Raw genomic sequence first — 16375 nt, forward strand, 5'->3', positions numbered from 1 at the left:
TGTGGTGGCTTTGTAGTGAAGGAAAGTAAAGATTTTTTAAGGATTAAACATGCAAAAACTAGAAAACGAAGTGAGAATGAGGTCAAAATTCAAACAAATCAACTAAATATTCAAACATTGAAATTACTTGTTCAGGTTGAGAAGGGTGTCTGTGGTGCAATGAAATTCAAGAGTTTCACGAGGTAATGGTCTGACGTAATCAGCAGCTATTGCAGAAGTGAATAGTGAAGAAGGAGAAGCTGAAAACTCAACAGTTTTAGAGTTGGTTTTATTATTTTAATTTTAGTTATTTTTCATGAAATTTTAGCGTGGGAAGTGAAATCTTTGCTGCCTGATAATTGAATAGATATGCCAACGGTTAAGAAGTACTACCATGTTTTGGTGTCTGTTGGAAACAAACAATGGTTAAAGCCCGTCAAACTAGCCAATAGCTAAAAACTCTCGTGCAACCGTCGGACATAATAAAACAATTGGAATACCCCCGAGAAATTACCGGATGGATGGCCAACTAATACCTGACGGATAAAAGGTGTTAGTAACTTCCTATGGTTATAAACCGTTGGGTAATCTTTCTGGAGTCTGTCGGGTAAAATCATTTTTTTGGTAGTGTTATATGTGTATTTAATAAGTGGAATGTAAGTGATATTTATATTGTGAGTTAATTTGGAAAATGGGAATATCTAGTACCGTTATATGAGTTTCTTGGAAATGTATATAAGGATTGAAATCTTACTTGGGAAGAAACTACATGCCGTTTTTAGAAAATGGAACTAACTTGTCTTCCAAGCTGAAATGACTTAAATAGTTTTATTCGCGAACGAAGAGTTGTTCCTTTTGTTTTCATTTGATTTCAGTTTTTTTTTATATCGTGTTTGATAATATGGTATTAGGTTTTGTTTCATCCTGGGGTTGCCCGATGATTGAATATCATTGTTTGTTTGTTTTGTTTTGTTTTTTTTTTTTTTTTTTTTTTTTTTTTTTCTAGAAATTTAGGGTGTGACAATATCACAAACTACTAAGAATCTACCATTCTTACAAACATTTATATAATACACCTTTAACTGTCAAACGATCAACACTCTACTAATTACAAAATGATGTCAAGATAATTGCGATGAATGCTCCTAATTGAAAAAGTGGAATGCGTGCCACTTTGGCTCCATCTCCTTCTTTTACTTCTCGTTCCCTTTCCCTTGCACATAATTAAGTACCAAAGTTTAGTGAAACAAGACTCCCTACATATGCATCTGCTTATGCCAATCCATGATAACAGGATTACTTGGAATAATAATCTTAACCCCTTTAGTTTTCATGTCATACAAAACGAGAGCCTTGTGCAGTGCTCCGTCAATAGAACAATTTCGTCATTCTTCGAATAGCATAATGGTCTAAACATTATGCTATACACCTTCATTTTAGTCCAAGAATCTTTCACGCCATACACCTTCATCACCCATACATCAACTCTCAAATTAGAGAAGCCACGAACCACATAAAGAGACCCACACAATACCCCAACAGTAATATTAAACTCATCTTCCTTGTAATCAGGTAGTGGCACCTCTTTGAACACCTCATCCCCTATATCAAAAGATACAATTATTTTCGATTTGTATCTACTACCTTCCCAATGAAGAGCTCCATAAAACACTGCCTTATTATCGATTTGTATCTAAGTTGTTGGTTTCTTGGAGTGTAAATGTTATTTAACTGTTTTGGCATTCGTCGAGACGGTTATGTACTTGATCCATGTATTTTTAAATAGGAATCATCAAATTTAATTATTTTTTCGATGTATATATTAAATTATTCTTGTTTGTGTTAAACGAGATTAGAAATGCCAAAGGGATTCGATATCAGGTGGGACCACGCTATCCGTATCCCTGGAAATAAATATGGAACACAGTGCAAATACTGTGATAAGATTTTAGCTGCAGGTGACATTACAAGGCTTAAAGTACATCTTGGCGGACGGAGCAAAAATGTTGAGAATGCTCGAAATGTGGAAAGGAAATTCGAGACATGTTCTGACAAATAGTTGAGTCTGGGATTGAGAAAAGAAATGAAAAAAACAAAGCTCAAGAACATCATAGAGTTGCCATGTATGCACACCCTCCTAGAGAAGACTCAAACGAGGATGATTGTGAGTTTGAGATGGCTAGGCAACAATCTAGAGATGAGTACCAGAGGTTCTAAGAGGAGGGTTCGTGGGATAGGAGGGCTCCAACTAGAGAGAACACCGATGTTCTATGCAAAAGTTCTCGCAAAGGCAAAGGAGTTATGTCTTTCTTCTCTCGTTCGAAGAGCACTAGGTATTCCGAGCTTATTGATGTTGATTTGCCGAGAAAGCCTTACGTTTATCAACCATCTGTCCACATGTGAGTCTAGGATGTCACCAGAGTAGTAATTTGTTGTATCTCATGTACTATAATTTCATTTTGTATAAAATCCAATATTTTATTTCATGTAGTGTAACTTTCCTTTATTTTATTTCATGTATTTTGTTGTGGAAGTAGATATGTAATGTTATTTATGTGTTTGTTAAATATCTTGGAAGTGGATATGTAAGTTGTATATAGACTTTGGTCCTACGCATAGTTGCTTTATTAGACTTTGGTCCAGAAAAGCTTGAATATTAGACTTTAGTCCTAGTTCTGCTTGTTCACCGTTAGTCAACTCAGTTGACTAATAGTCAACTCAGCAGATTGACCATGTTGACTGTTAGTCAACTGAGTTGACTAACGGTGAACAAACAAAACTAGGACTAAAGTCTAATATTCAAGCTTTTCTGGACCAAAGTATAATAAACCAACTATGCGTATAGGACCAAAGTCTAAAAAACCCTTGTATATATGTAATATTTATTTTGTTGTTAAAAGTGGAGTAGTGGAGTATATATATATATATATATATATATATATATATATATATATATATATATATATATATATATATATATATATATATATATCTTGGAAAGGTTGATCAATGAGAATTGTATTGTTTTGATTTTCAGGTTATGACAGGGTTTACGTGTTTTAAATATTGAAATTACAGAGGAGACTCTGCCAGATTTTATAAAAAAAAATGATGATTTATCATTGATTTTATTTAATTAAAATTGAATGTAGTCCTATTAACGCCCTGTAATCTTTCTTTAATCTTTTAATCCTGAGGCGTTACAATCAGTGTAGTAATTTGTGTGACTTTTTAAATATTTGAATTTGTATTTGAAACTTAGAATATGACTTTATAACGACATATAACTATTCTAAATATGTGCAAATAAGTTAGTTAGTATTTTTTAGCATTAGAGTAGTTCATATTAAAAGTAATTACCACTTTCAAAGAAAATATAGATCATGATTTGTGGATTTTTGCTCGATATATGTGGATATTTGTGGATATATCGCGATATATCCACAATATTTGCAATCAGAAATACCCACACATAGTCGTCGATATTTATCGATATATCTACGATATTTGCAGATGCCCCAATGTAATATATCTCATAGAGGGAGATATATCCTCGATACATATCCATAAATCAGGGGTCGATATTTTTCCATATCCTAATATTTTGTACTATGATCAAGTACGTGTAACCTGTAAGGCTATCAACTCTTTTCTATGAATTAGTTCCTAACGTATACACCTCGACCTCATATTAAAAAACAAGTAGTATACTTGAAATTACAAATAGTGACGACTTTATAATCATCTATAGTGTGTGTGTGTGTGGGGGGGGGGGGGGAGTAGGAGTGTAAAAAAAAACCGTTGACCCATCATCCGATAGGGTACCCGGTCTTCACCCGCCACCCAAACCCACACCAACCCAAAAACAGACCCGCCCCACCCCGCCACCGTTTTTACACGGTCGGGCTATAGGTGTAGGTTATATGCTCAAACCCGACCCATCAAGCCGCCCGACCCGCACCGTGTCAAAAGTCGTTGACCCAACCCCGTTGACCCGCATAATTTCAAGACTCTAACTCTAATATTTTTGTATTTTGTTTATATTTTCTTTTAACTTTTGTAGGAATTTGGGAGATATGAACACATACTTATGAGTTCAACATCAATTTCAAATATTCAAGTTTGAACATTGGGCAGATATCAAACGTTCATATTCAACTTTCGAATTTTGGAGAAGATGAATCATTCATCATTGTATTAATTTCGAATTCTTTTAGTTTATATTTTATTATTTTGTACCACAGATCTAAGCTCCCATCTTCATTTTATCATGCTATGGAAAATAATCAATTTACAAATGGTAAATCACGAAAAAGAAGTTTCGAATTTGCAAATATGGTTTTGGGTTCAAGTTCAAGTTTTTTATTTTTGTTTATTTTTTATTGATTGATTATATTTTTTTCTCTATGTTGTGAATTGAAAATATATTACTTGTAGAATTAGAAAGTTTTTTTTTGGGTGAAATTGGGTTAAAATGGTAATTTCCACCCGACCCGGATGACCTGCCCAAAACCCACCCCGTAAGCTGACCCAACAGGTCGGGTGATGGTACTAAGACATGACACTTCAACCCGCCCCGCCCTGCCCCATCGGAGACCACTGGATTTGTATCACCTAGACCCGCCCTGCCCCTACCCATCACTATTTGACCCGCAGTTGACCCGCCCCGCCCCGTATTACACCCCTAGGGGGGAGAATAAAAAGATTGGACTCTTAGAAGGCAATAGATAAAAGGTCTCGTGGTGTTCAGATTCGCTCAGTCCACTACATGAACCAGGATGATGACATCATTTTCATATGAAATTTTAAATTTACTTAGGTAAAGAAAACTGTGTAATTTTACATATGATGACGTCATCCAGAAATTATTAATGAAAATTTGTCCTAGAGCCGAAATTAGAAGTGAAAATTGATGAGGTCTACCCGATTTTCCTTAAATTCGTAATTAAAATTTTAGAGTTTTTTTTATGGACAACAGCCCAGCTTTAGGCCCACAGTTCCAATTTAATTATAGATAAAAGACACCTGGATTTTTATTTATTTGTAAAGTCTACCGGGTTGACTTTTTAGTTAGAGTACTACTTTGCCCCTTAAGACAAAACAAATAACGTCAAATATGATACCCGGCTTAAATTTCTCTTGTGAACTTTCTCTCAAAATTTTGCGAAATTTCGATTGGTAATTTTGTCCTTAAAATTCTATCTTGATTTCTCTCCCGAAATTTCCCCCCAAACTGGATATCTCATTGCAACATAGATGTTGCACTGTCAACTCTACTACAACATGATGTTGCATTGTCTTTTACTACTACTGCAACAACCATTGTCTAGGGGTGGCTTAAGACAATCAGGGGCCTAAGCAAAGTTCAAATATGGGGCCTTCCACTATTAATGCAAACTATCAGTTTATTTCACATGAATGCAGACTATCAGTTTATTTAACAAAGAATTTAGAAGATAACAATTATTGTAAAAATTGATCTCAACCGTTTCTTATTTCAATCATTTAACAAATAATTGCACAAGAGAGAAAAAAGAAACATAATTTTGCACCAAATAAAACAATATAGAAAAACCAAATAAGGCAAAATAATGATAGAGGTAAGATTGAAGTGTTGGCTTCAATGCCTCATAATATTTGATTATATTGTTATAGGGTGATGAAAAACTTTAATTAGTTATGAAGGTGCACCTGTTTTTTTTTGTTGGAGAAAACGAAAACACGAGGAAAACGAAGGGGTTTAACATGATTTTCTAGTTTCCAATGTAAAACCATTTATCTAACGGAGTAAAATAAACAAAAAACAATATTGGGATTTTTTTTTTTGCTAATAAAACAATAGTGGGTTGTGGGCAAAAATATAGTGGGGGCCTTTTGGGCTGTGAGGCCCTAAGCGGTTGTGTATTTTACTATAGGGTAGAGCCGGCCCTGCCATTGTTAACTCCTACTGTGACATGGATCCACTGACAACTCTACAACAACATGGATGTTGCATTAGCTATTACTACTATAAGAACCACTGTCAACTCCCACTGCAACATAGATGTTGCACTGGCAACTCTACTGCAACGTGAATGTTGCACTGTTAATTTAACTCTACTACAACATGGATGTTGCACTATTTAATACTAATGCAATAACCACTGTCAACTCCCACTACAACATGAATGTTGCACTAGCAACTTTACTGCAACATGAACGTTGTAATGGCTATTACTACTGCAACATGGATGTTGCATTGTCAACATACTCCCACTGCAACACTAGACTCAAATTATCACCTATATTAATTAACAAACCCACTTACTTTATGATGTTTTTTGACCAAACTCACATCCTCCTTTTACAGTTACCACAACCTTGCAAAAGTTATGAACCTATTGCAGGGCATCTAATTTAACCACGAGAGGAGAAGATAGTGCAACATCCATGTTACAGTGGGATATTAGACAAGAACTATACATGGGACTTACCTTGTTCTCGAACATAATTACATTAGATGCAAAATCAATTAGACTTACACAAGTGTTGTACAAATGTTTAGGTAAGTGATAATTCACAGTGCAACATCTATGTTGCAATAGAGTTGATAGTGCAATGTCCATGTTGCAGTAGTAATTCACAGTGCAACATTCATGTTGCAGTAGAGTTGACAGTGCAACATCCATATTGTAGTGGAGATATTAGACAATAACTATGCATGAGAATTACCTTATTCTCAAACATATCTACACTAGATACAAAATCAGTTAGACTCACCCAAGTGTTCGCATTGAAGATATTAATAAAATTCATAAACAAAATAATTATACAAATTTATGTTTACAAACTATTGGAGCTCAATTAATTAGAATTGAGAATAGTACTGAAAATATCCTTAAACATATCCCAAGGATAGATTCTAATAGGAATAAATAACCTTTAAAGAATATTTCTTTAAAACAACATATTTCGGCTGGTCATATTAGACCATCTATTCAGCCTCCTTTGGATATTCCAAACTTCAAGTTGGATCAATTGTCATCCAAAAATGATTTTATTGAGAAATTATATACTGAATTAAGTAAATTGAATCTTAATACTTTATCTCAGGAATCTAATTCTGAGGATGATATTAATCCAAATGAGATTTTGGATATCGAAACAAATTTTGTTTCACCCAATATTAACAAGGTCACTTATGAGAAAAATACTCATAAGATGGGTCATGTAGGCCATAGTAGGAATTATTATCCTCGTCCTACTCCCCAAGATATTCTGTATGAAGAAGCCTATTTTAATGACCAAACGTCTTATCAGGCTAAAACTATTTATACATGGAATATTGATGTTAAATCTGACTATCAGATTTATCACACTTTACAGGAGATGTTCATGTATGCGAGTGTTTGCAAAGCCCATGGTAATACAGATACGGATGTCTGTAGATTTATTACCCATGGTTTTGTTGGTATTCTCAAAGGTTGGTGGGATAATGTTCTCACTAATGAGCAAAGATTTGAAATCTTTAACTCTACCAAATTGGAGTTTAATTTAGAAGCAAACCAAGATATACCTATATCTTATGCGGTTTATACTTTATGTCTTTCTATTGTCCATCATTTTATTGGACCTAATGGCCTGACAGCTGAAAAGAATAGAGAGATTCTCCAAAATCTTAGATGTCCTACCTTATCTCATTTTAGATGGTATAAGGATGTCTTCTTAGCCAAAGTGCTTCAATTACATGATGCTAATAGTGAGCATTGGAAATCTAAGTTTATTGATGGTCTCCCTAACTCCTTTGCAGAAAAGGTTAGGAAAAAGCTTAGAGATTTAAATGGAGGATCTAATATTTCTTATGAGTCTCACACATATGGAAGTCTCATTAATCAGGTCATTCAGGAAGGTCTTAGCTTTTGTAATGATCTAAAGCTGCAGCATCAGCTTAAAAAACAGAATATTTCTGGTAGAAAAGAATTAGGAGAATTTTGTGACCAATTTGCTTATGATATTCCTTATGAGAGGAAAAAGAAAATTTCTTCTCACAAAACCCAGAAACCTTCCAAGAGAAAATACTCTCGAAAGAATAAAAAGGATTTCAACAGAAATTGGAAACCTAATAAAGAATTTTATAAAAATCCACATAACAAGATTAATGTTACTTGTTTAAAATGTGGAAAGGTTGGACATTATGCTAACAGGTGTCAGACCAAACAGAAACTTAATAATTTGGAGATTGATGAAGATCTTAAATTACAGTTAAGTAAGATCTTACTCAACACCAGTCCTTTTGAATCAGGTAATGAATCAGAAGATAATTATTCTAGTTCTTCAGATAATGAGGCACCATGTCAGTGTAACATGTTGCAAGCAAAATGTGATAGCATGGAAGCTATCTTACATATGAACGGGTTGACAATTAATGTCTTAACCCATGATCAGCAGTCTGTTTTAGATCTGATAGAATCTATTGATAATCCAGACACTAAGCTAAAGTTAATTAAAACTTGCTTTAAAACAGTAAAGGATAATATTGTTGACCCTTCAAAAGGTTACAATCTGAAAGAGGTTTTTAATTGTCTAGGAAACAATAAACCTAGTTCTTCAAAATCCTCTTTTCAGGACCTGAATAGAGAGGTCCAGAATCTTAACCAAGAGATTCTCCAATTAAAGCAGAAAGTGTTTGCTATTGAGAAACACCAGTTCAAAGAAGTTATTACAGAAAAAACAAATAAGAACTTCCATCACTGCAATTTTATTTCCTCTATATTTTCAAGGAAATGGAATATCTTTATAACTTTGATTATTAACAAAGAATATATTCTTACTGATTATATTGCTTTAGTTGATAGTGGTGCAGATATGAATTGCATCCAAGAAGGATTAATTCCTCACAAATATTTTGAATCTACTACTCAAACTATGACTAGTGCTAGTGGTAGTAAAATCGCTATTTAGCATAAACTTACTAAGGTTGTTATTAGTCAGAATGAGGTTAATATACCTCTATCCTTTTTATTAATAAAAGATCTTACCCAGCAAATTATACTGGGAACCCCTTTCTTAAATACCATTATGCCAATTAATAAAATTGATAATTATGGTATTTATACTAACTTTGAGGATCACTCTTTGGTCTTCGGATTTATCTCTTTTTCCTTACAGGACATGAAGGTTCAAGATTGTGAAATATAGTTCACAAAACAGATGTTTCTTTGAGTATCCAAATATTTTGGAAACAACATACTCTTCATTATTAAGAGAATATTTCTCCGGGATTATATCATGTGCATCTAAGACATAATTTAATGTCTTTTATAGAATCCAGAATGCTCCAATTTGGTTCATTGGAGAATCCATTATATGGACATCACACAAAGCAGCCCCCAATGGCCTCTGAATCCTTACAGGATACTGCTGATGTTGAATTCATCAACATCCTTGAGGACAATTTAGGACTCCCTAACTGGGATTATTCTCAGGAGTCTGTTGGTATATCTGACAGCATCAACAAGGGTAAAACCTTGGAGTCTGATTATATCAGCACCATTGCGAGTTCTTCGCATAATCCTTCTAGAAAATCTAACAGTACTAATAAAAGAAAAGTACGATTTGATGATCTAGAGTTACCTTATGTCCATGATAACAGGCATAAGTTCTTTACACATCAGAAGCTTCATAGCTTTCAGAAGTCCATTTTGGACAATGTTATCAATTCCTTTGATCAGAATAATAAGAGGAATCTTCTCTAGATCCTTAAAACTACTGCTAAATATTTTAGCAAGATAAACCAGAATTCAATCAAGCCTTGGTCTGACTTCAAAAATAAAACCAGTAGTCAAAGAGATCCCTTGATTGTGTGTCTTGGAGTACTCTCTCCAAAGACTTTTCAGAATCCTTTTGGAATAAAGCCAAAATATCTCTTCCAGCACCTTTGCTAGAAGTAATTCAGAACCTCCCTCCTTCACATTTTCAGAAGTGGATTCTTTATTGGAATTCAATTGTTTTAGGAACTTGTCTTTTAATTACTAAAGGGATTGTCCATATCACTGAAGGAACTCACAGTATGCACCCAAATCTCCATATCCTCCTTCCAGCCACATTTTGGCAATATTTTCAGGTTGGAGATATGTATTTAATTGATGAATTATTAGAGATGGGATTTGTTAAATCCATCACCATCAGTACAGAGGTTTCTTTGGAAGTTGGAAAGAATGACAGAACATTCCTGGCCTCTCCTTTGGTCCAAGCCATAGAGAATACTATGATGAAATGGCATGGAACTATTTACTGTGAATTTACCACAGCATGTCCTGAATACACAGAATATGAAACTTATCCTTCAGTATTTATGGTCCGAATTCACAAACAAAGACCTTTTGATATATCAAAAGCTCTTTCTCTTTCAGAAACTAAGGAGAAATTTCATACCATTACAGCAGAAGACAGAGTTAGAGAAATGGCAGAAATTCATGCTATTGGTCTTCATCAGATTAAGTGGTTTATCAGATATAATTCAATACAAAAGTATCCAAAGTTTACTCTTTTGTCTAAATCTGATAGATTATTGTCTTGATCCTTACAGAATCTCTGGACAATTCCAATAGAACCAGATTTTATGAACAATTCAGCAGAACCAGTTCTTTGGCTCTTAGCCCAAAAGCTATGGACATTTTCAAGCTTATTAATGAAGAAGGACCTTATGAGTTTCTTAATCATCTCGGATACCTTTCCTCTGACACAGAACCAAAAGATGTGGATAATGATATCCTTATCCAAGTTGCTGAGAATCTACACACTCAACTTGGCACTCCTGAACATAAGGACAGACATGATAGCCCATGAAAAGGACCAGAAACAGAATCAGCATTATTTTGCTTGGATTCTTATCCTTACAGCAGGATTTGCAATGCTTTTGTCTAAATGGGACCCTTGGATGGGACATTTTACCTTTTGCTTTCCTTAAAGTCAAAAGTGGAGCATTAAAGTATTCTTATCCTTTTAAAACAGAAATAAAAGACAAGTATGCCTTGTCAAGGTGGCCCAGTCGACTGCGACTCCTTTTAGCACACGTAGCCACTTCTTGTGCGGACTCCAAATTATATTTTGAGATCCGACTAGTATAAAAGGGATACCTCACCCTTGTTGAGGAACATCTTTCATTTTACCTTTCATTTTTCTTTTTGTTTAAGTGTGATAAGAGTGTTCTCTTTCTCTCCCCCCTGTAATATAAATTTCCATCAATATAAATAAAAGTTCAGTTTAATCAAGTGTTCTTGTTGCTAACTGATCTTCTTCCGCATTAATCAGGTGTTTTACCTGATCTATATATACTACCATCAAAACCATATTTTTTATTAATCTAGAACTAGCTGTAATTTGATCTTGATGGATTCGAACCATCACCCTCACACTTAATGAGCGCTCTTCCATTTTGAGCGTATAGATCATTTTATTATACTCACACATTAATGAACATATATATAATGATTAGACAAATTAGTTGCAGAGATATGGATTAAAACATCGACAAAATCAGTTGCACTATTAAGGGTTCCAAACATGAGACATTCTACAAATGAAAATTTGTACACAATGAAGGTACTTGTAACCATAGTTCAAGATTTCGAAATTGTCGGAATTCTGAAAAATCCAAAAACCGGAATTCCGGCCCTATTCCACTATATTCCGAATGCATTCCGAAATTTCATATTTTTCGACCCTTGAACCGGAATTCCTAATTTCTCAAAAACCGAAATAATTACTAGAATTTCGAGAATTTCGTCGAAATCACGAACTATGCTTATAACAACGCAAGGAATGAACTAAGAAAAACAAAAGCCTAATATTTGTTTTAGTATAAAACCGAAAAGAGCAAGTAGAGATGTTAGCATAATTGTGCCTAAGATGGCAAAAGTGACAATGACTCCAAAGTTTGAAAAATATATTTCTTACAAGTGCAATCATAAGTATTTCACAGTAAAAATAAGAAGACGACTTTTCATATGTTAAGTAGAGTTCTCATTATTAAATATATACAAACTACACTTTTAATGGAAACTTCAAAGAAGCTAATTATTTTGTTTATGCAAAGTAGAGTTCTCATTGCTCTGTATGCAAACAATACTCTTTTTTTTTGCTAACCAGGTGTCCGGGTCAGCTTACGCACACCTCGACTAATCCCGGGGCCTTGGTTGGAAATTCAACCGGGTACTGCCTCGCCAGTGGCCTTGAAGGGAATTGAACTAGTGACTATTGGGGAGGTATGCAAACAATACTCATTCAACTGTTTTCTTTGTGTTCTCTCTGCCAATTACTTTTTTGAAGGTTGCCCATATATATATATCCTCTTTTTCTTTTTCTTTTTTCTTTCTACCAAGGCATACCCACATGTAATTTCAATAGCTTGAGCTTAATCCAATTAAGGGCATTGTAGCATCCATTCCACTGGATATATAATTCAATCTAACTATTTATAACCAATATACTAATCCTGGAGTTTCGCTACTAAAGAACACTCTACAAAACTAAACTCATCCAACCACATTTCATAAGTTATGGATGCGAACACAATACGAACCAACTCCATATAGGAAGCGGCTCCAACAAAGCTCATACATAAAACTAATTTCTTTCAACTCACCAAAAATCCAACTTTTAGTAGAAACTTCATGAAGCAGATACCATTACAGTACATAAACTTCCTCCAAATCAATAATCCGAAATCCCAGGCATTACTTCAAGTGAGCTAACGGAGTAACAGTAGAGGGCCAAATAGAAAACTTGGGTAGCACTAAACTGTTCTATAAGTCTATATCCCAAGCCTCTAGCCCCGTCTTTTCTAATTCAGGTCGTCAGGTGAAAAAAGCTAGCTACTATAATTTTCTCTATAGTTCTAGAAAACAACTCGAACGCGCATATTTCATTTAACTCTACAAACAAATGAAAATAACAAACAACTACACACTTGCAAAACTAAAACTAAAATAAAAATAAAAATAAATGATTACCAGGATATACTTGAGATTAATGGTAGCAACATCTTCTTAATCTCATTACCATAAAACAACTCAAGTTTATTTACCATAACCTCACACTTTTTTTTTTTTTTGAAACATTTAGGGGTTAGGCCGACCCCCAACCTGCATTCATACATTCATTTAACTCTTTGATACAAGGTGCCTTTAGCATCTTCCTCTACTATTACATTCAAATCTTTCATAAGAGGTGGAGTGTTAAGGAAAGTAGAGTGAGAACTAGTTACATTTGATAGAACTTGATGTTCCTTCCTAGATCCCAATCTTGCTAGAAGGTCTACCACCCTATTCATTTCTCTGAAGACATGGGATATTTTGATAATGTCAAACTGAGCCATCAATTTCTTAATGGAGTTGAGGATGTCAAGGGCGTACCATGGGAAACACTCCTTTTCGCTTATGATTTGGACTGCTCTAAGGGAGTCTGATTCCACCATCATTTTTGTACAGTTCATAAAATGCCCTGCCATCAGGCCAGACTCGATACCTTTCAATTCTTGCACAATAACAGATCGACTTTTTACAGTTCCTGTAAAGATTAGGATTACTGTACCTTCATGATTTCTTAAGGTACCTCCATACCCTTCACCTTCTGGTGTAACTGAGCCATTTGCATTTACCTTAACCGTACCTTCAGGTGGGGTGGTCCACTTGCAAATGATAGGAGTGCATTGCTGGATTTGTATTTGCATACCTAGAGCAGTAAGCATATAATTGGTTTCTGGGGAATCATCAGCTTTCTTTATCTGTCTTAGAAAATAGAGTAACATTCTCTTCCTGATATCATTTCGCACTGCTAAAGCTGAGTGCGCTTTCTACTTAAATCTTCGACTGTTCCGCTCATTCCATAATCCATATATGGCTGCACAAGTCATGGCTCTGGAAATGTCGCTAGTAGTTGTGTTGGTTCTCGTTCTGCACAGGATCATATACCATTCACTTGTGGATGCTTGGACAGAGCGGCAGAAACCTAGTGCTTTCTTGATATATGACCATAACCTCACACTTATGCATAGCTTCCAGTACATGTCCTACATAATCCAAAATTAACCCAAACAACGAATTCTTAATTAATATAAAAACTACAACTAAATATAATAATAAAAAAAAAGTATCACCTTGTTGATAGTGGAATTAGATGCTACTCATCAAAATTTAACACTTGTTCGAACATGTATTATTAACGCTTGTTTGAACAATGCTGGTAGTCGTAACTCATCAAAATTTAATTCCCTCATTCTTAAACCCAACTGCAAAATCAAAATTATATCTAAAACAAATAAATAAATGAATCTTGACCTATTAGAGCAAGTCCAATTGAGGGCTGCTATAATGGGCTGCTAAAAGGTGCCACATAGGCCTTTTAGCACGCCCAGCCATATTTAGCAGCTCAAAATCAAAAAATCATTCTAATAAACTATAAAAAAAAAAAAGCACTAGATCTCTCTAACTTATTCTTACATTATCAATTATTTATTTCCTACTCTCACATATAAATTCATGCAATATATAGAGTAAGGAATTGTTCCACTCTTAACTCTCTAGATTTAAACGAATTCAACTAATCAAACACAAAGAAATAATGGTGAGAGCATGCAATATTTATGGATGTGAATTTATATTACGAAACTCAATATATGAATTTAACTTATACTAAATTAATTAAAGCAATTGAATATGACTTGAATAAAATATGGAGAAGAATAGAGAGAGATTGAAATCCACTTTTTAATTTCTTAACATGCTAGCATAGAGTTGTTGTAAACCTTAATTCCTATGTTTTCACACAAGGTTCAAACATAAAGGTTAGGCCTTTTATGATCTCTTATCACTTTATACTATCTATAGTCATAAACAAATTAGCATGAGAGAAGGCTTGTTCCCATTCTCACGGCAAACTCACTATTCTCTAGTTTAGATTAATCTTATCTCTAAATAAAAAAAAACCTAAACTTGAAGTTCTAACCAACAATTCTATACTAACAAATCAAGTCCTCATCAAAGCTTCATTGAAACCCTCTCTAATGGAGGTTTAGCATTGATTCATGGGACTATCATGAATAAAAGAATGAGAAGAAGACATAATAAAAAGATAAACAATTGAATTGAATAATAATAATAACTTAAATGTATTTTAATGGAGGTTTTATGGAGGCTACTATTATAAACCCTAATTACTTAAACTATATTAAACTATAGAGAGAGAGAGAGAGAGAGAGAGAGAGAGAGAGAGAGAGAAGCTAAATTATTCTAACTAATGGGAGGGAGAGAGAGAGAACCCTAATTTATAACTAAACTAAAGAGTAATAGCCAGTTTTGTTTAGCCTTAACCCTCTTTATATATGAGAGAGTTAGGTTTATAATTTCGTGCATGGGCTTTGGAGTTGTGTTTGGGGCCACTAAATCAAACCCAAAACCTAATTACTTAAGTCCAAAAAGGGTTTCTCTTTGGGAATTTACTGCAACATCCTTTTGGTCCAGTTTTACTACTCTGATTGGATCAAGTCTTCTTGAACTATTAGAAATCTCTTTCCGAGCCGGTCGTTTTGACATATAATAGGCCCAATTACGAGGTCTAAGTCCAAAGATATGGCCTGCGAAAGTTCTATTGACTTTTCTTATCTTTTTCTAGCTACCCGCGTTGACTTTGACTTTTCAGCTTTGACTAGGCTTTAAAAAGGCCTTTTGTCCTTGAAACTTGGGCTTTAATCATATAATTTATCTAGCAAGCAATTTGACCCCTTTCTCTTGCAAAAGTGACGTACTTCTTCACATAATTGATTCAAAGACCTGAAATACATAAAAACACGTAGACATTACTAATTTTTATTTATTATAAACATAATTGGCCTAAATATAATACTATTAAGGGGTTGAAACTACAGTTTTGGGCTCTTATCAAATCACCTCCAAATAGCATTTTGCTAGTCCTCAAGCAAATATGTGAAATTAAAATAAGTGACCAAAAATGTATTCCTAACTACTCTCGTTTCGCTGAGTGTGACTGCATTGACCATATGCAATAAGGCCTTAAACCACTAAGAATTTCCTAGTATACGAGTTATAGCCTCGTGAGAGTTTTCTAGATAAAGTACTCACAAACTTCATTTATACTACAACGACTAAAACATAAAAGTAATTGTCCCCTAATTTGTCTAAAATATCTATACATCTAACTAGTATTTAAACAAGGATCATCAATTTAACTCAAAAATTAATACATGCATAATAACCAAATCATCTTAAGATAAATACTATATAATGAACTATTCTATGAAATGCAGTGGCAGGTCTTTTTCTGAAATATTTGGGTAGCGTGCCTAAGTAGGTTCTTCATATTAGGTTCTTCATATTAGAGGTCTTTATTAGGTGGTACG

General features: G+C 34.2%; 1 protein-coding gene across 1 annotated transcript; it reads right to left on the bottom strand.

Moving 5' to 3' along the window:
• Window positions 1–13117: 13117 nt before the first annotated feature.
• LOC147517155 (uncharacterized) lies at window positions 13118–13768 on the bottom strand. Its single transcript, XM_086593495.1, has one exon. It carries the CDS (start codon window positions 13766–13768, stop codon window positions 13118–13120), a length of 651 nt encoding a protein of 216 aa, XP_086449621.1.
• Window positions 13769–16375: the final 2607 nt, after the last annotated feature.

Source organism: Coptis chinensis, chromosome 2 (assembly GCF_015680905.1).
Source record: "Coptis chinensis isolate HL-2020 chromosome 2, ASM1568090v1, whole genome shotgun sequence".
NCBI classification, from domain to species: Eukaryota; Viridiplantae; Streptophyta; class Magnoliopsida; order Ranunculales; family Ranunculaceae; genus Coptis; species Coptis chinensis.

Excerpts from the sequence above, each read along its gene's own strand:
- LOC147517155 (XM_086593495.1), bottom strand. The coding sequence starts at position 13,768 with ATGTTACTCTATTTTCTAAGACAGATAAAGAAAGCTGATGATTCCCCA.